The following is a 21,724-nucleotide window of genomic DNA, read 5'->3' on the forward strand; positions in this document are numbered from 1 at the left end:
ATATGCAACTGCTTAGAGTGTTAAAATCGGATATGGACACTGAGTAACCGATAATGCTCCGTCTCAGAACGAAAAGATAATAAGAGGATAAGGGGATTGTGTCTAATATCCTGGACTGATGGATATGCAGATACCGGAGAAGAGAAAGCCCAGCTGCTTGTCATGTTAAGCGAGCCATCGTGGTTGTGTTGCCTGAAGCAGCTAATTATTTGGCGTGAAGATCTTGGACAGTTCCCTAAGTGACTGTGGCGTAGCCGTTTCTTGATTGCATCTGTTGTTGGCTAACATGTTCATGAACTGAACTCCTCTGTTCAGCCTTCACCCGGTTACCCAAAACATTCGCTACATATGCTCAGTGTTTGAAATAACCATCAGTTTTCATATAATATGCTAACTTTGGTGAGTGTGTTTTTTATGGGTAAAGCTTACCCACTATAATTAACTACGTATTAAAGCCAAAGATTCGTATAAGCTTTGGGGTGTAGATACAAAATTAGAGATCACAACTCCTACATAAACCGCTAGAATACATGTATAATATGTTGTAATAAAGTTATTATTTGAAGTCACAGTTCTGCACAGTTTTACCGGCCTTATAAAATACAATCCTCTTTTCGATCCACATCTAAAGTGTCCGAGTCAAGCGGAATGGCGATTTCAAGCTTTAACCGTCTGTTGCTGTAGTAGAGGCAATAGTATTAGACTACACCAAGGAGTGTGGTTATGAGTTGTGTGAACTGTAAAGGCGTTGAAAGCCCAACGAGGCAGCTACATCTTCCTCTTTTAAGGTTTTAAGTGTAACCTGACTCAGGTTTGACCCTGAAGAAAACGCTCTACCAACTGAGCCATCAGTGCCGGTATCTTAAGACGAAATCTTCTTTTTATGTGATTGATTTGAGTGTTGATTCTCACACTCAAGAATCTTTCACATATATAATGGCTGTCAGTTTTATAGTGCACGAAATGCGAGTGCCCGGAGAAAAGCACACACCGTTGACAAGTTACTGACAGACTTTTCCACACCTGCTCTACAAATATGCAAGTAATATTGATGCAAAGAAGTGTTCTCTAGACTATGCAAACGGTTACACTGAGTAGTGTTCGTCGATGACACCAAGCGAATTCGACCGCTTCATGTCGCCAAGGCACCAAAAGCAGAGAGAGCGAGCTATAATATACAATTTCCCTCTCGAAGGTGGAGGTTGAAACCCACGATATGCCAAGCAACCTTGGAGAAATAGCCTTTGTTCTTTCTTTAACCTAACCATTCTGTCGCAGGTCTAAAAGCAACAACATTTCACATGATCCAGCCGTTATTGGTGGCACTATACGTCATCAATTACACATTGTTTTGTCAGCGATCGTTTTTACCGACGCAATGCACAATAAATGTCATGCAGTCTACCCGAAAGGCCACATCAGTTGTGATAAACACTTCGGTACAGTAATTCACTGATAACAGTTCCAGTTGGGGTGAGCTCGTTTTCAGCGAGCTGCCTAGGCGTGCCGTCGTATCCAGGGACTGGAAAGTGGAGTTCCCTCAGCTGTCACTCATTGGCTGCAGCGGAATCCGTGAAGCCTATATAACAGTTGTTGTCGTGCGTGGCTAGAACAGACTTCATCGAGGAGAATACATCGCTTCTTCCTCCACCGATACATCCCGCTAAATCCCGAGAGCGCAACAAAAATACTTTACACTGGCAAACTCAGATTCTTTAATCTAAATGCTTGTGCACTGACTGAGAAAAACATAATTTGAGTGCTATTTAGCGAAGCACTTTTGCCTGCTTATTAGAGTGAAGGTCATGAAGGGACAACACGAAGGTACACCCAAGCGACATCAGACGCGATTTGAAGCACAACTGCCAACAAGCGGATGTTCATGTTTGATGAGTAAGCTCGTAGGAGACGTGAGGATGGATTCCGAGGATAAAGGCCCCAATTTACAGGTGTCGCCCAGACCTAAACTAAGGTCGTGTTCAATGAAGAAGCCAAGGCGACCCATGATCGATGAACTGGACGAGATGCGCCCGAGAACAAGTAGTTTGCCAACCAGGAACAGTTACAAGAGAAGACAGTACCTGTCCCCAACTGTGTCCACGGAAGGGGAACTCTATAGGGTCAGGTCTTTTGAAACTACATCAAAAGGCATCATAAACCGAGGCGACTCATTCAAATCCAAAAGCAGCAACAGTATTGTGTCTTCTGGCAGCAGTACGACTGACCAGGGCCGACTGTCTCGCTCCCCGAGTGTAAACTCTCAGGGCAGCACGGAGGCAAGTCTGGACTCTGCTGGATGCCAGGTGTTCAGGGTGTGCGTCCTTGGCTCTCCAGGGGTAGGGAAAACAGCACTCATGCAGCAGTTCATGACATCAGAATATATAGGTGGATTTGACACAAGTCTAGGTAAGTACAACAGCTATAGCCTTCGGTTGGCCTTATTTTATTTATGCATTTGATTATTTATTTGTGATTTTTGTGCTTATGTTCTCTAATCCTCGTGAGTTATCTTTGGAGTGAAAGTCGAATGATCAGTGTAGGCAGGAAAACCGAGCCCCCAACCACAGACAATCTGCGAGTCTTATAAATAGATATCCTTTCGCCAGGAACAGCTTTCTATATCCAACAATGGCGAATGCCCAGGGTAGGTTTAGTAATGAATTATTCACTTTACCGGGACATTCGCCGAGTCGCCTCTAATCTGTGAAGTCAAATCTGTTTCAAGTTTCAGTGAAGAAGCTGGAAAACCGGAAAACTACGCGCAAGAATAACACTGTATCCAGGGTAAACTGCGACTTATCTAGCGAAACAATGCTGCAACAGTGTTCAGGGGAAAAACATATGATTCAGATGTTGAATCTATCCAATACTATATACAGCGTTTGAAGATCTACTAAAACTATCAAGTTATGTTTGACGGATTAACATCTCCCCTTAAAGAATCAAGAGCTGCATCTACCATAACTGTGTACAATATTTAAAGGTGTACCGAGCTATGTTTGTGATATTTTGTTGATGTTTGTTGAAGATGTACTTAATAGACATCCATATACATTGTACAAGTCTTAAATTTGTCAACAAAACCTGCCAAAATTAATGTTGTATACTGCTGATGATGCAGTGATAATAATGTGTCACATGCCATAATCTCAGCAGCTGTCAATGTGATAATGTATAACAGCAAATGTGATTTGTGTTAAATTTATGCTCTATCATATATCTTCTAAAGAAAGAAAATTGCATTCAGCATCCTGTCGTGACTGCGAATCTGCAGATGTTTTTGATTTGACACACTCTCTAGCTTAAACACAGGTCATCTCAACTCCAGCCGGCTGTTGCGGCTGAAACGTTTGTGTGTAAGAAATAATGGCGCGACTCAACTGCAGCCGGCGCGAATTGGAATCAGTAGCTCTTTCCGGATGGACAATCAGCGAATAAGACCAACCCCGAGCGGCCAGTCGTTAAGCTCCGGTGTATACAGGGGTTTTTAACCTGGGTTTCTCACCTCAAGTTTTAATTTTCAAAGTTTGGAGGAGATTGCTCAGAATAAAATAATTGTGTTCATGATCTATGGCTCTCCCACACAGACATAAAACGATTTAACATAATTATTAATGTGCAGTTATCTCAGAAATGTATTTATGCTCGAATAAAACATATTGCAACAAGATTGATTTTAATTTAGAGAAAACCCTCTGAAGGAAACCTATGACTGATGAAGTACAGTGTATGATCATGGGGCGTCTCTAGTATCCTACTAAAGCCCCTCTCTACACATTGGGTAAACTCTCACAATACGGGATCTATCGATGTTATCTGCTCGACAACGGTGGAGTCCATCACTTCAGTCAGCCATCAGAACCATTCTAGAGGGACTAATCTGTGTCCAAGACATGCAAATGTCCGTGTGTTTGTCGTTAATCCATGAACCAGATTTTTACACTGCAGTCAGGGTTATGTTTCATCTCGTTGACAGATGGACACGGCGTAGAAAATGCTGGAGTTAGTCAAGCTGGTCTGACAGTCTTTTAAGGAACGCGATGTTAGCCACTTGGAACTCCCAACCTGGCTGTAATATGTAATGCTTGCTATATATCATCGAAGTCTGTCATATCTTACCGTTGCACTAGCACGTTTGATCACCTCGTCCATGCTAATCGCCAGGAAAATTGTTTCTATGCATGACATGCGTATTTGCCAGGCTTACATGCTCCTATCGCCTCGATGCCAGCATTTGGATTGCATGGGTTTACAGACACTTTAGACTGACGCTATTTTGGCCATAAAGCAAATTTCTGAAAATGTGATTGAAAAATGTCATGTTTATTTCTCAATTTATATCACATTTGTTACAGTTGCCTATGCTCTTATCGCACTGCAGGAGCAGATGCATGCCTAACTCACCGTGGTGTGCGCCCATCCGATTTTAGTCCGGTGTTGTAAAGTACACAAACAAATGCGGAAACGCTGAAAACCATACGGTCAATCGGGCAGTATGAAAAGACAGCCAGTGTGGATTCGGGAGAGCGAGTCAGTGCATTGATTAGTGGGCTGATGCGATCATTACGATTTTGGGCTTGTGTTTGTCTATCATTGCTTCAGTGTTTGCCAACTTTTGTTGTTAGAGAGGACAATATCAACAGAAACCAACATTGGTACGGTTAGGCCAGACGAAACCACGACTACATATCTGGAGCCAAGCTTAATAGCGTATCACCTCTCAATTCCACGACACAGAGCTAGATCTTACATTAAGGCTCTTTAGTTTGTCACTAACGGCCCCAGATTTTCCACTAGATGTCAGTCACAGCTTACGATCGAAATTCAAACCGAACTCAAAAGGACAATATTGTACTGTTATGGTTAGCATCACCCAATTGAGCGCTGTTTCTATCCGAGCAGTAAGGGAAAATGAGAGAGTAGATTTCGCAGACTGAATTGTCTGCTCCAGTCAGAGCGTGGGTTTTTCAGACTGAATTGTCTGCTCCAGTCAGAGCGTGGGTTTTTCAGACTGAATTGTCTGCTCCAGTCAGAGCGTGGGTTTTTAAGGCTTCTGTCAGCAATTCACGGTGTTGTTTACACGCTGACGCATGTTTACCTCTGCTCTTTGCATGATGTTTACATGATGTAAAGGTATTTCCCTGTCATATCATAAAACAAATACCAATAAAATGCAACATAGCAGGTGATTTTCCCTGCTCTGGCATGTTCTTGTTTACATTTGCCCAAATGTGCATTCATAAGATAGCTTGTCTTAGTATTCTTAACTAAATGAATACCGAATATAGGATCGCATATTCGCAGAAGACTTGCAATGCTGTTATTTTCATATGCCGAAATGTCAATTTGAACGTGATAAAAATATAACGACATTTACTCTGATTTTCTCATAATTGTACTTTCCACAAATACATTCATGCAAGCATGATTTAAACGCAGAATTACATGCGCGTATTTTCAATTCTGCATGCATGCACATGTTTGGCAAAGGGTAAGCGTGTGGTTGCCTGTGAACGGACAACTTTTGAGGTCAATGGTTTTATCTATGCACCTTTTCCCATTGCTAAGCCTGTAGTTTCTGTAAATAACATGTATGCAATCTGCTCAGTGTGATATGGCTTCCACAGGGTGGCGCGGTAGAGCATTGATGACGGAGCCATATGCAGGCCTTTTCATCAACCCTCAATGTAGGTTGAGATGTAGGCGCGATGCTAGCGTGCCAGTTACAGCATCCACCAGGTGGTCATGAACAGCGTTGGCGGCTGCAACCATGTTAAGGGCTTGATAACAACCCTCAACGGTTGCGATGTAGACATTATGCCGGCTTGCTCTATAAGTCTTGACTAGCTATCACTATCGGCCGCCCCTGTGTCTATTTACGCAGGTATCGTCTCTGGCAGGTGTTCTCATTCACTTGTACAGCACATGTTCAAACTGTAAACATAGTCTGCAACTATCTCAGCTGCTCCTCCTGAGTCGCTATATTTAGGTAAATTCCTTGCCCCCGGGGAACTGGCTATGCACCTGCTTCGTTGGCCAATGTACACCATCGAAATGGTCAAGTAAACACAATGGTCACACAAACGGCCTCTGTGACCTAGTGGTTAGCATGCTAGTACAGCATTATCTAACAGCCTGTCACCAATGCAGGCGTTCAAAACCAGCTCATGCTGACCTTCTACCCCAACATACGTCGGAAAGCCAGTAAGCATCTTGCGCATGGTCGTGAATTTCCCCCGAGGTCTCCACCCACCGCAATTCTGCTGCGGTCGTACAAGTGAGAGATCTTTGAGTGCGGCTTACCATATAAATGGAATAAATAAACCACAAAATCACCACCAAGTCAAAGGTAGCCACGGTACTACGGAGATTTGTAAAAACAAATCCCTGAAGTAAAACACTTAATGAAGATATACTCCTCTGAAAGGCCTGACTTTATCTCTATTTTATTCACCAGTCAAATAATTCACCCCAACCCGTACTGCACCATGTATTTCATTCTTGTGTATGGTGGGTAGGAGTCGTGCACCTGTCTCACTGAGCCACATCCTGCTTGCTACATACATCAGTGATCGAAACAGAACGTCCCTAAAATTGTGGAGCAGCGAGAAGCTTTAAAATACATGTAAAAATGAATTTAAAAAATTGCTGACAGTTCTTCCCACGCACGGCCAGAGAGTAAGCCATCATGAGCTGGACTTGAACTCACCGCGAGAGATTTAGTCTGCTTCCTGGGTCACTGCGCCGTACTGTAGCGTTAACCACCTCGGCGACGGAGGCCGCCGATTGTAAATGTTGATCATAGGTCAGACACCCACACAGCCTCTGGCAGTTGGGAAAGGATCAGATGTTGTTGAAAGTTTCTGTTAGGTATTTTTTGAACAGCACTATATGAGGTACTGATATTAAAGTATCTCCAAATACTGTTACGGATTTATAACAAGGTATAGTAGAAAGACGCTGTGGGGTACAGTTATTAAGGCATCTCTAAAAAGACGCTAAAATGTATTGGGGTTAAGGTATCTTCAGACAGACTCATATGTGTTGGTAATTGTCCTCTAAACACAGCCTGTTAGGAATTACTAGAAAGGAATATCTCCAAACATGCTCTATTAAACACTAATACTGAGTTAATTTCGAACAAAGGAGTCCATGCCTTGACATAAACTTATCTTGAAATATGCGCTGCAGTCCAGTTTTATCAGGTGCTTTTCAAACATAGATTTGCAACGAAAGATGACCAAACACACGATGCTTAAGTTTAGTGCATCCTGCCAACGTTCACTCCGTAATGACATTCCGAGGCGTGAAATTGCATGCATGCCGTTTGCCTTTAGAGTTCTCGAAATGAAATCACTCACGTTCTCGTGAACAAAACAGGGGTTAATGGTTGCGGTTAGCGATATAACTACACATAACCTACTGACCTAATTACCTCCCGTGTGTAGAATGATCAGTGGCCACTGTTCAGGTGTCGTCCTTCCCTGATGAAGTCGGTAAAGCGAACAGATTAGACAAACAACAGAGAAGCTCATTATCCGGGACCTTTAATTCATGGCCACGGATGCTTTCCACACCAGGATATCACAGATATCTATACACACGTCTAGCTCCATTGTCCCCGGACACAAGATTCTTAAATAACGTAATTCTCCTTCGCTGTTGGCTTTTCTCCATTGAAATCCGCGGATATGTATAGACGAAATAAGCAAGGTAAGCGTAAGACTATGAGAATGAAGGGTGACAGATGCCCTTGACTACGAATGCATTAAGGTCGGTTCTATTCGCTAATCCGCATGATATTCTGTAATCATTAGATGTGGACAGGCAATTAATATCAGGTAGAATAAGTTAGTTTTAGATGGCCTTAAAGGGAATTGTTGTGGGTGACTTGAAAGTTTTTCTCAGACTTTCCTGTTGACAAGATAAACTCCGCTGATTACGTTTATTCTGTGTGATAATTAACTACATCTATAAACTACGACGGTAACAAACCTGAAATGACAACATATCTTTAATGTGGTGCGTTCATTTAAGAACAGTTCTGAATCCTGACCCGTTTTAATCCCCCCCCCCCTCCTCCTCTATTTGTCCAAAAAATGTCAACCAGGTTGCTGAAAAAACGACATGAATACATGTTGGAAAAGATAATAAGGATGGCAGTGACGAAAGATGAGTTATTGGCAGAATTCCCAGATAATCTACTAGATACGAAGCAATAATTACATCAAGTACAGCTTGCAGTACATGACCCCGGTTGTGGTAGAGCTGGTTTAAGTCTTCGCACAGAATCCACCACATCCGTCGGACACCGGAACGCGAGCGGACAGAAAGACAGCTGGAAAAAATGTCATCCCTATCGCCACCAGTCGAAATGGAATCCAATTATCCAAATTAAAATGGCGGACCTTAAAGAGGGCAAATGAATACTTGTGGCGAAGTGATTGGAAAGGAAGCAGCGAGGGCCGAGCGATGATTGATATCGGATTAGGCGCAGTCGGATAAATACGACCACTTGACAATTTGACTTCTGTCAGGGATGTTTTGTAACTCTGCATAACATTGCGTTAACTCCAATGGTCTGAACCCTAACGGGTCAAAGGGATGGGATCTAGTAACAATCAAATAAGCCTATTTCTGCATACTGTGTAGAGCAAGGATACGAAGAGACGTAGGTTTTAATGTATGCTGTTTCCAAGAAGACCTATTTAAAATAAAACCACGTCTTTCAGCCCAATCAGCACCCGTCTGTAAGCTAAACACTTCATGTATAAACTCCATTGATGCTCATAAAGCATAAATCAGTCGAATACTTGAATAATACGACAGTTCAGTTAAAGCCGAGTTCACACGGTGTGATTGTTGAGTTGCGCCATCAACTTTGACCAGTCGAATGAAAACAGAACATGCGCTATATCATAGCGATTGGCATTATGAAATAAAGGCGCTATTTTCATTCCACCTGTCGGCTTCGAGGAGTCGATAACACAAATCACATCGTGTGAACGTGATTTAAGCTTGGTTTTGGCGCTCTGATATAAACTGGATATATCATGCACCGTTAATTATTAACGGTTTACCCCAGCCGCTATTGCCAGGGGAATGAGTCACCAAGGTGTTTCTGTGTCTGCCTAACCCGATAAATTAATGAAATAGCCTTACACTTTTATTACTAATGGTCTGTTTGCATGTCACTGAGAGCTGTGTTTTGTTACAGAATGTGCTCCAGCTCAGCCCAGTCAAATTGCTACTGTTTGGAAGCCTAAATACAGAATTAAGTACATTAACAAATCTTTCGGCCATTATTTCTGCTGAAAATTAACACCAATGCGCATGGCTCCGCTAGAAGTTAGGTGTTTTCAGAAAGCTGTCTTTGTGCAGCTGCCAACAGATGACATCCAAGAAACCATTTTGTGTGTATACCATCTACCTTGCGAGCTGATTGGCTCGTGGTAAACGTCGTGTTGATGGTTGTAGGGTTCAAATTTTGCCGGAAATCACGTTAGCACGTAGCCGGCCACTAGCCCCCCACCTCCATTCCCACCACCCCACCCCACTCCACTCCCACTGTCCCCTAAGGGAACGCTCTTGTTTCTTTGATTAACCCTGTCCGTATGAAGATGTCATGTAATCGCCAGTATAAACTATTTTCTAGACTGAGGTAAACGAAAATGTTAGAAACAAGTCAACACAACAAAAAATGTTTTACGTCCTGTGTCAACTGTTCAAATAATGTATTAACTAAACATAAACAACATCAGGGACTTCATTTTTTTAGGAACTTGAGATAGGTTACCTGTTTGCCCCTGCAATTTGCCACATGGCTAAATGCTTTTTATTGGACTGAAGCATGTTGGACAAATGCTACAGTTGGATAAATATTTAACATATGTTGTATTTCTGTTATTATGAAATACACAGCCGATATAAAAAAAAAAACATTCTTTCTGTTTTGCTTGTGCGTTTTCACTAAATTGCTTACAGTGCTGCTGATCAGAGGTTTGCCAGGTAGTAATGTAATGTAGTATAAATGTCATCAGAAGATTTGATGGAATTAGAAAGGAACACCTTTCATAGCGGATAATATTAGGTTGTCTATTTTAAATACTGTTTCACTATCAACTGCCTCTGATGAAATCATCTGATTGAATCTCTTGTGTAGAGATCAATCGGGTTTTCAGTCAGAAGGTTTGCCAGGAGCCTGACGAGGGGCGGCAGTTTACTCCGCCTACTCAGGTGTTCTCCATCCGTAATCCTGACCTTGTTCACATCAATGAAAACTGTTTAATTATGCCGTGAAAACTAACTCAGACACTAAAAAAATTAGCAGTATCAAACTACTCCAAGTGAACAAATTCTATTTCGCCCGTCAACAGTGAACTGATGGCATTGTGTAAACGTGAGTATAAATAGTAACGGTAGAAAGAAAACATAGATGGATTACGGTTTTACGCAGAAAAGGATGAATATTTGCATTTTTGTCCAAAATCTTCGAATTCTCTCTTTTTTTCTGTTCTATGGCTAAGCTCAATTGAACCTTGATTTCAGACTCTCTGTTATGAACATTGCGTAATTTTAAATCAGATCTTTCATTTGATCTAATGCATCTGAAATTACATCACGGTTTCTATCAGGTGGTGGTAGTCTGGAAATCAAATAAATAATTAGGCCACCCTGTGCCAATCACTCTCGAGGGGATTGTCACTATTCGGTATATAGGCAGCCATAACAGGGACTTTTCCTATGGTTATAGCTAGACACGCGCATTTTGAAATTATATTTCGTATATCGGTAAATAAAAGGTGGTGGAGTCCTGTTGAGAATCTGCTGGAAGTTCTCGCGGGGTTGGATGTGACATTGTTATGACCACAGCAAGAATTGACTACACCTGGATGCCGTTATCTCCAAATTAAGGCTATCTAGCAAATGCAATTCAAGTATCAAATATCGGCCTTTGTGAAGTACATGCAACTGTCTCAATGTTAACTGACATATATTTTTCATATTTATGTTGTTCTAGAGAGCTTCATAGCACGAGTAGAAATTCTGCTGTTATCTTTTCAGTAACAATGTGTTTTTAAAGGTCCGGGAAAAGCTCATAATGGATAACCCAGGTTTCTTTTTCTCTTCTTTTCCTTCATGTGATACGCCATCTGATGCGCCTTAATAATGGAGTTTTCTGTACGTTTTTAGATTAAAGATCTAATGAACTCGTTGACTTGTGATTTTTTTAAACGTAAAAATGAATGATTCTGAATGAATGCAATGGTATTATAGAGTGACACGATTGCTTCGTGTGCATATTTCAACTTCTACCCTCGTCCATGCTCGGCACAAGCCTCGTTCTCAACATTCACTAATGTTTCTCCGAATTCGGTTGCGGTTTACAGTTAAGAGTTTTATCAATTTTACTGACGAAATTAAACTGACAAAGGCCAGTTTTCACTTTCCAGGGTTTTTCCAAGCTTCCTACTCCCATAAGCAACAAATGCTTGAGGAAAGCGTTAAAATTTATTCAAACATCTTATAAGCAAATTAATCCTTGATTGCATCGCTAAAAATCCAACCAAAAGTCAACCGAAACATGGTGGTTCTGAAAGGCAATCAAACACACGTACAAACACAAACAGCATTACAAATTAACGTCCCATACGAATGCAAACAGGTATTGAATTTAGTACTCATGTTCTGTTTACCCTAACTACAATGAAAAATGCTGATGTTTACAGATGGCGAGCCAGAGAAAGTTGTAACTGTTCTGTTGGACGGAGAGGAGAGTGACTTGTCGTGTTACAGAAAAGGATTTTCCAGTGACGGTGAGTGTTTCATCAATAAATATGGCCGACGAAAACGGGAGCAACTTTTCTCGTGCTCACAGGAAAGTGAAATGCCTGTGGCGATTCGTATGTCCCGAGCATTGATTTCACCTCAGGATTCAATTCAAAGGCCATTTATCATCCCCAGGCCGTTCCTTCCAAATGCTTTCGTCCCCTGCATGGAATAAAACCTTCCCCTCACCACGCCATTCACAAAACATCATAAATTATACATTGCCCAACGTTTTCACATAAACCACGGCCATTTCTGTTAAGATATTCTTGACCAAGGAAGTGCATTACATTTGTTCCCTTTGTCTTTCGAATTAATATAAAAAGATGTAAATCGATATGGCGATGGAACCTACGAAACAAGCTCCATGGACCAAGTTGGACTCAAAACAAACTTTGGAACTTGGACTTAACGGCTGAATGTATTTGTGATGTTCAGAATGCCACAATTGTGCACGTAAACAAGTAAGATTAAGAAAAAGATGACAATATGAGCTTAAGAAACAATAACCATATAACAGAATTTCAATTTCGGCTTTGTTGTGCTGGCCCCGAGTGGAGAAATCTACTTACGTTGACGCATCTCTGTGTGATGTGATGTAATGAATGTGAGTCTTTTTCAGGGGTGAAAGCTGGAATGTCACACTTCAATCCGTGATTCTGACAACGAAATATTTATATGTTTAGTTTTCATGGTTGTTTAATGCAATACTCAACCATTTTTCACTCGATTGTGGTCAGTGACTGGGGTTAACCACCAACCTTTGGCAAGTTAAAGATTTTCGCGCGTGAGACCGCACAGCTGTTCTTCAACGCACCTAAGTCTTCACACGTTAGTCTTCACACGAGTGTTATTGTCAACAAAGTCCCACGAATAGATAAGACTCAGGGTATATCCAAGCATGATTTTGCGATAATTGACTTGGTTTGCTCCTTCATGGTCTGCAATTCGTGTGCAAATGCCGGTTTTATCCTTGATCCACAATTTGTGAATTTGAAGCTGATTTCATTAGCCACTCCTGACTTCAGTTAATATTTAAAACCTCCTCACAATATTTTGCTGGCTTAGTCTACTTGTACACTATAATATAATATATCTTCTCATCATCCCGGAGCAAGCATTTCGGAAATCGTCCTGAGTTAGATTTAACCATCTGGGAATTTACCAATTATTCTGACAGGAATTTGGTGAGCCATGGCGCTTTGTAAAAACATTGAGTGGTTATTTACTGTTTGGTTCATCGCGACGAGATTGCTTGTCCTTCACTGGGTCGATAGGTGTAGCCAGACGGACCTGTCGTTGTTCCAAGTGGGACTCGTCCCATACCGGTGTGTAGCTTCACAGCTGGCAATGCTTGGAAAAACAATCTCCCATAACAACCTATACGTCACGCTGAAAACGTCCTTTTACACGCCTGAGGGTAAGTAAACTCTCAAAATACGATGTAACATGTACTCAAAAAGATAACCGCGTAGATATAATTAAATAGTTTTGACGCTTTAGAATTTGAACGACCATTGCGGAGCAAAAATAGCCCGCCTCTTTCGAGATGTAAAAGAAATTAATTCTTGGGTCGATGCGGTACTTGAGATTCCTATGCTTTTGACGAAGACGTGTGTATGACGAGAATTTGATCCTGCTTTCCTGTCTAATGGATCCATATAGCTAAGCTTTTAGATAACAGATGGAGAGATTAACAGGGGGGCGGGGGGGGGGGGGGGGGTAAACGATGACGTCTTCATCGCCTGATACCTATTGTGCGAGCTTTATCTTCGATAAATATTGCTAAACGTGGTAGATACCACACCCACACTTTGATGTAACCAAGGAACTGGTACCGACTCTTCAAATAGTCTGTTTTTCCTTAAGTTAAAATTGGTAACACTATTCACGTGTTAGGACAAACCTGTCCACAGTTTGACCGTATGTCAAACATATCATCATAATAAATTTGAACATCTAAAAATTTACAGGAGGCCTCCGTGGCTCAGTTGCTAATGACCCAGGAGCCTCTCACCAATGCGGTCGCTGTGAGTTCAAGTCCAGCTCATGCTGGCTTCCTGTCCTGCTGTACGTGGGAAGGTCTTCCAGCAACCTGCAGATGGCCGTGGGTTTCCCAGTCAATCAAAATTTATCTATATACAGTGGATGACGGCAAAAATAATATGATTTTGTTCGGTTCGCAAAATGAAAAACGCATTACAAAGATGTTTTATAAGGCAGTCAACATTTTGATGTTTAGATACTACAAATGGCATTTTGATTATTTTTATGTGATAGACTACTAAGTCTGCGTGAAGTATTTTTGTGTAGGTAATTTGTGCTTGAATGATGGTAAGCTTAGATTGCGCCAGGATGGTACTTATACATTGTGCAGTGGCTAATGTGTCGGTAATCGCACTTGTTCTCTGCGCAGAAGGACCATCTCTGACTTTTATGATGCCTATGAGAAGTCGGCTGGTAGTCATATATGGCATTAGCTTTGCCGCTCTAGCACAATTCTACCACACGTGTTTCTTCCCACCCATAACTCTCACGACCCTCAAGTTTTAATACGAGCTGTTTTGCGGATCTTATAGGCAATGTTCCCAATCTGGAAAGGTGGTAAGGTTAGTTCTTGCAGGCGCACAGCCGATCCTCGTCCTTGTATTAAGCAAATAAAGCTGAAACAGCTATTGCCCAGATCTATAAAAATGTATGCAATCTAATGTGTATTTCAGATTAGCCCTTAGCTGTTCAGTTCAATTCCACTGCAATCATTTTCAATGAAGCATGAGTTTTTCTTCATGAATATCAACCGAATACATTTTAACATCTCTAAATGCACCCTTATGCACAAGGGTGATATTGTTGCGTAGGATTTCGCGAAGTGAAAAAAATGGACATTGACCTCTGTATAATAATAAGATGAAATCTTTGAGTCAAAACAGACATTCGTATATCAGCCGTAAACCAATAAGGACGTCCCTGGAGAATAATAGCAAAGCAAATTCCCAAATCGATGACTAACACAAAACCACCAAAGAACTAAGAAAATATATATAGTACGAAAATAGGACAAAATCATGCAAAGAGAAGCAGTCAAAAGCTTTCAATGATGTTGGGAAGACGCAAGGTATGTTCTAGGCAACTAAGTGAAATCAGTAATCAAATCGTGTACCATGCTAGAATATCGGTTGTCGATAACATTATATATCTCACCTACGCTTAGATTGCAGCTGTTCATATTTGCAGCCTGGTGATCTGATTCAACTCGATGAAAACACATAACCCAGCCCTGGGTTAAGCGGAATTAGACACAAAACGCGAGGAATTCTGGAGGCTCTGTCTATACTTACTTACAAGAGAATTATACTCATGGTAAAACATAAGAAACTTAGAGTGAATACGCTTGATGGATTAAACTGGACACACTGATTTTTGCAGTAATAACTTGTGACGGTGCTTAAGTCGTCACACAACACGCAGGATCTAACAAATACTACAAGGAGAGATATGTACACGCCATATTCAGAAGCCTTCGGTGAAGGCTGTTTACAATCCAGGCGGAGGTCGAATACAATGGATTTCGTGTCATCATAACTAATTATGATCAAAGCTACTGTGTCCAGTGTTTGATCGCCACGATGTGATTGAAATAGTGCCGATGTGGCGTGAAGTCATAATCGTTCATTCCAGTGTTTGATCGCTGCTGAGTTGCTTCTTGTAAACCAGAGTTTAAAGGCTTTATTAAGAGACTTTCGATTTATATGGGGAATTATCTGGAATGTCACCAAAAAAGCTGACAAAAAAGTGTATCTTTGGCACAGAGTAAATACCTTTATGTAAGTATTTGTGCAATTTCTTCGGCTTCGAAAAAGTCTTCAAATATAGTTATGCTAAACCCCACGATTTTCCTGACAATTGCAAACAAAAACTAGCAAATTTGCAACACAGATGTAAAGAAATATCACAGCTGCGTGATGGAAGAATCCCTTGATGGTGTATGCATTAAAACATTGTACAGACGAGACATGTATAATTTAGTCAAGGCGGTGCTAGTTAACACGCCCCGATAGTTCCACCAAAGTAGGTCACCGCGGGAACACAGACATAGATTCGTCCGCCATTAGTAGGTGGCTGGCTTTTATTCCATTTCCTGTTAAGAGCACGAGAGTCGGCATGGCATTCTGCAGTGATAAATACTGGCAACACAGAAACCATTCCACATCAATTTAGGCAGTGGACCGTGAGAACTAAAAGACAGTTAGATTATTATGACTGACGTTGGAATTTGTCCAGCTGAACTATAGCAATACAGCTACACTTCTTCCCATGGCAAATGATTTTCTCCTCGGACCGCCATCAATCGCGCGACTAACCGACTGGCTGACAATAGGTCACAGACTGAAGAGAATACAGTCATGTTAAATGGACAAACGTCTAACAAGCACGCTTGGGTAGACATCCCACACACGCTAATGCATAGCAAAATTGATTGTAGAGTGAACTGACGACCTGTTTATCAGTCTGCTGTATATATCCTTCGCGGCAGATTTGAGGCTGACAGTTTCAATAGGGCGTCTATACGACACATGTAGCATTAAAACACACATGCACGGGCAAAAATAATGATAAGTATTTTGAAACTTCACAAGTTAATTTGCTGCTTTACTTTAAATAGATGTTTAATATTTGCTTTTACACTTTTGTGGCATGATGTTGTAAGACAATGGCATGAATCAGAACATGAAGTACTTTTTTTTTCAACTTAATAGCACTGGCTATGACAAAGAAGAAACCTTCTCTAGCCCCCTGGGGCAAACTATCCACAATTTTGGAAATTCCTGGCAATGCCTGGCAGTGTCAAATACATCATTTAAGTTGATGCTACATGTCAGTTGCATTTCTTTAGCTGTTCAGTGGTATAAAGCATGGTATTTTCAACAGGCGCAAATGAGGTGTTCTACATGATAATTTATACATGTATTTGAGGAATAATATATGAACGTTCTAGTCCATGCCATTCCCTTGGAACATAACTAAATTAATATTAATTACTGTTGTTTCATGTATGCTATATATATTCACTGCTTGATACCTTGGGGCGTAATATTATTGTACTATGTTTATTGCACAGAAACACAGAAAACGCTAGAATGAGATTGCGCTAGTTAAGGAGAACACAAGTAGCTTTTGGCTTTTTTTTGGCTTTTGATCTTGTTTTGTTGTAAATAACAAAATAAAGATTTGGAGATTGGAGATTGGAAGATGAAGATAAATCGGACTTTGGCAGTAAGCTTATGGAAAGCTGTGTTATTAATGCGCAGAGCTAATTTAAAGGATAATTATAGTGAGATAACATATGCATGATGTTGTTGTCGTTATGAACTGAGTTTTCTCTTTGCAGGGCCATGAAGAGTTCGTGGTGGAAAGTGCCGACAGCTACGTTGTTATCTATTCAATCACTAGCCGGTCCTCGTTTGATTACGCCGTTGATATCCTCTATAAGCTGAGGAAACAAGACCATACGTCCGCCTCAATCATCATCGTGGCCAATAAGAGTGACTTGGTGAGGACGCGTATCATAAGCACGGAAGGTAAGATGATGTGTGTCATCCACACTGCTTGCCTGCGCAAAGTGGAGCATGGGTCGAGGTTGTTGACGTGCATGCTTTCCTCGCTTTACATCGCTGGTTCAAGAGACAGTTTCTCAGCACCAGATCCATTTGAGTCTTTCAGAACATCCCTTGCTGATGGCTTACTGGATAGCATTTTAACTAGGGGATTAATCTAATTGCAGAGAAATCAATCTATATATTTAAAAAAGGCTTTCCGAAGGATATCGATGGACTTAGCCAATATTGACAAAGTTCTCCCCTCAATACCTAACATCTCATCTCGTTTTCTTTTATTTCAGAAGGCAAATCCGTGGCCAAAACGTATGATTGTAAAATCATTGAGACGTCGGCCGTGCTGAACCATCACGTGGATGAATTGTTAGTGGGCATTCTAAGTCAGCTCCGGCTGAAACACGACCACCGACCGAAAAGCCCCAAAGAGGTTTCATGCTACAAACATGGAGCCAAAGGCCTCATAGAAAAAATCTTTCGCAAAGAGAAGTCTGACTCAAAAATCCTGTGAAAACCTGTACGTACCCTGAGGTAAAAAAGACGCCATTTTTGTTTGCGAAATATTTTTAATTGGGCTCATTGAAATTCATAAAATGGTACTGAAAAATGTTTCACAATTTTATATGTATCTTCAATCATTGTTGTTCTCATTTAAATACTGTTAATGGATAATGCTAACTTTACTGCAGAAAGTGTATATTTCGGCAAACTTTACTATGTACAATTCATCCTCATGTGTAAATAGTCGCGACGAGGCAATGCTCAAGTCAAAGCCTTACCCTTGTTTTCAGATAAATAAGATGTATTCATATTAATTGATGTCACGCCATTATTCCGCATCTCGTCTCTTAGGAACTACATATACTTCCCGACCAATGCCAGAAAAATATGTTTATTGTTCTATAAATATTTCACAAAGTGCAATTACTTCAGCTTCGATGGAACAACCATCACGTCATTTGACTTTTATCATATAATGACACGCACGTTCCCAGTGAGTTTAAATTCTGACTTATGGGATATGTGGCATTGGCCTCTGTTAACCAGTGAAAATTTAAAATTCCTGTAAGGTCTAAAAGGGTTTAATTCTCACAAAGCAGAGACATTGCGTCTGGAGTTAAAGGTTCTCAAGTGTCAAGTTGTGATCAGGTTAACGCTTCTAGTAAATCAGATAAAGTCGGCTACTCCCTGATTCACGTATTAGCTATTTAGCCATGATTCAGAATGTCTTTTCAGTATAAGCTGATGACAAACAATTATCACCACATTGATATTTTTAATATCATTTTGAATATACGTTTGTTTCTGAGGGACTAAAACTATACAGCATAGCTTGGTTGTATCTTTGTAGTAATGACGCACGCTCTTCCCATTTCGCCCTGTTTGTCTTTTTAGTTTTCCCGTGCCTTGAAATTACGCCTCACTTCACAAGTCAACGCGACTAGTACTCAGTCGAACAACCATCGCGTCAGTTACAATAATGGAAGCACATTTAAAGAATGTTCCTATGCTGCTTCCTGGTGTATAAATTTCCATTTATTACACATTTATAATGGTTTATATATATATATTTTTTTTGATTGGTGTTTTACGCCGTACTCAAGAATATTTCACTTATACGACGGCGGCCGGCATTATGGTGGGTGAAACCCGGGCAGAGCCCGGGGGAAACCCACGACCATCCGCAGGCTGCTGACAGACCTTCCCACATACGGCCGGAGAGTAGGCCAGCATGAGCTGGACTTGAACTCACAGCGACCGCATTGATGAGAGACCCCTGGGTCATTACGCTGCGCTAGCGCGCTAACCAACGGGTCACGGAGGCCACTATAATCGTTTATGCCTTAGCAGTTAAACCCTATTGAAGTGCTGATTTAGTTAGAATATGCTCTTCTCATCAGATTGGAGAGAAATAAAACTGTTGGTTGTTCAGTTGTCAGACTATAGTCATTGCAATCTTATTCCTGGAGCAACTCTTGCGCGATCAAATGTAAAAGGTAGATAACCAACAATCACTGCATTGTTCACTGGTGGCAAGGCTTCGACATTTGCAATATATTGTCCTTTTGCCTTTCTTACTATTCATGTATTTTTCACGAAATGTTTTTGATATAATATTTGAATAGCCTTTGATCCTCATCAGTCAGTAAGACCATTTTGCCTTTCTGACAGTGCACAGGAATCTGTCTTTCAAGTGACGCGACGATGTTCCATATTATTGCTAAATTATCAGCTATGTTGAGCCCTCAAGACCAGACACAGGATTAGGTGCTGATTACCAACCGAGCCTTTGTGACATATGGAAAAGGCTCTTTGCTGTGTCTTGTACAGATTCAATTCGTGCTCTATAACACCTGCTGTTTTATTTGCATTCGCTCATTATTCCGTTGATTTGTGTTTTCCGTTGTACTCAAGAATGTTTGAGTTATCGGACGGCGGTTAGCATTGTGGCGGGAGAAAACCCACGACTATCCGGATGTTGGTTTACCTTTAACTTTAAACATTTTTACGTTTATATATAACCGTCACACTGAAGAGACATGCATATGGATGTTAATATGGGCTTTTTATTTACATATACAATTCGCCTCAAAACTGTAAATATGTGTAACAAATTATGTGTGTGTTTATACACAACCTCGATGGATGCTCCATATACAATCACCTGTGCATCTACAAACAGTGCTGTTTTTCTGCACATGCAGCTATCAACCTGTATGTATATATACATATGTACATGTATCACGAATGCTGTTCATATTTACATCCAGCCTTCACACAGGCTAAGGTCCAGCTAAGTGTACGGAAAGTGTGAAGGGTGCATGCACGGGTTGGACTCGTTGTTAACTGTTATTTGACATGTATTGTTTGTTATTATCACATTGTTGAGCGCTGACATATATTTTTGTTTTCGTCGGATTAACATTATAAATTGGGGTGAACTGGGGCGAATTGGGGCACTGAGACTGGGTGCTTTACTTTTGTCTATACATTTGTACAAAGATGACCAAAGTTAAATAAAGTATTATATCGCATATTCGCTACGATGTTGAATTCTTTTAACTTACCCCCCCCCCCCCCCAACTCATCTCCCCGCTCCCAGCCAACTCCTTTCCCTAGGATTCAAATAAGTGTTTCAAAACACAAACGCTTATATCTGACGCGACAAGAGCGAGTCATTGATTCAAGTTAGACTGGAGACAACACGTTAACACACGAACAAAAAGTTTAACACACGAACAAAAATAAACTATTTTAACAGTGATTGACCACGACTGTTCGTGTAGGCCTATGAAGCTGTTATTCTTCATTTCCTGAGCCATAAGCAACCGACAGCGAACCTGTCATTCAATATCACACCGGCCTGAAAATGGGCTTGGATTTAGGTGTAAATGGAACTCGGGAGGCCCAAACACGTTGTTTCAAGTAAGCTCTCTGACACAAAACAGGCCATCTATCGTAGCGCTTAAACGTCAGGCACCTCACGATCGGCGCATAACAACAATTGACTGATCTGTGTACAAGTCGTGTAGCTCTGGTAACCTGATAACAGGCCTACGGACTAGTGCTAGGACGAGGCGGTGGTGGAGCGGGCAGCTGGGGAACAGTTGGTTGGGCTATCACTGAGAGACAGGGTATTAAAACGACCAGGCTGTGCAGCGAGGCATTGTGGATGCATCTAATTGGATTCGGAAAGGTCGACCTGCTTTGCGATATTTTGAGGGTCAATAGTGCGTACACAAAGAGTTCCTGTCATCGTGCAATTCACCATGATTATGGAGGAACAGCCTGATCAAGCTAATCTGTTCGCGACCATCGTGTAGCAGCAGACCTGTTGGTGTAAGAAACATTTTGAATAACGCCATAAAGTGACGGCGTCAACTCTCTGAATATGGTCTCAACATTGCCATATACAGGAACCCAGTTGATCCATTGATGCCTTTGCCAGTTTTCTAATAACTGTTCCCGCATGCGCGGTTATTTCTGTGCTGATGATTGATAAAATCTTGGTGTCAAAAGCGAGGTTAACTTTGTGTGCGTTTTTAAAAACAATACAGATGAAACAGTGCTTTTCAATTTCACCCAAAAACTGAGTTGTTAATTTTAACACAAAAATCTGTGGTTTGATGCTAGAATATACTCTGTTGTTATAATATAATACTGCATTATATTCTGCCTGGTGTTAGAACAATCTCCACGCAATAACAGTCAAAACTCCAATCCCAGCGAATAAACCACATTGTCTTTTATTACACAATTTCGTTACATCGAACTCCAAAACT

The 21,724-nt window shown here is 41.0% G+C and overlaps 1 protein-coding gene across 1 annotated transcript; it reads left to right on the forward strand.

Annotated features, from left to right (window-relative positions):
- Positions 1-1,692: 1,692 nt before the first annotated feature.
- On the forward strand, positions 1,693-20,445 carry LOC135475061 (GTP-binding protein GEM-like). The gene is made up of 5 exons (XM_064754804.1): positions 1,693-2,406; positions 11,730-11,816; positions 12,268-12,293; positions 17,219-17,408; positions 17,729-20,445. The coding sequence occupies exons 1-5, from the start codon at positions 1,806-1,808 to the stop codon at positions 17,950-17,952; spliced, it is 1,128 nt and encodes a 375-aa protein (XP_064610874.1). The 5' UTR covers positions 1,693-1,805; the 3' UTR covers positions 17,953-20,445.
- Positions 20,446-21,724: the final 1,279 nt, after the last annotated feature.

The sequence above is a fragment of the Liolophura sinensis genome, chromosome 9 (genome assembly GCF_032854445.1).
Source record: "Liolophura sinensis isolate JHLJ2023 chromosome 9, CUHK_Ljap_v2, whole genome shotgun sequence".
Classification (NCBI taxonomy): domain Eukaryota; kingdom Metazoa; phylum Mollusca; class Polyplacophora; order Chitonida; family Chitonidae; genus Liolophura; species Liolophura sinensis.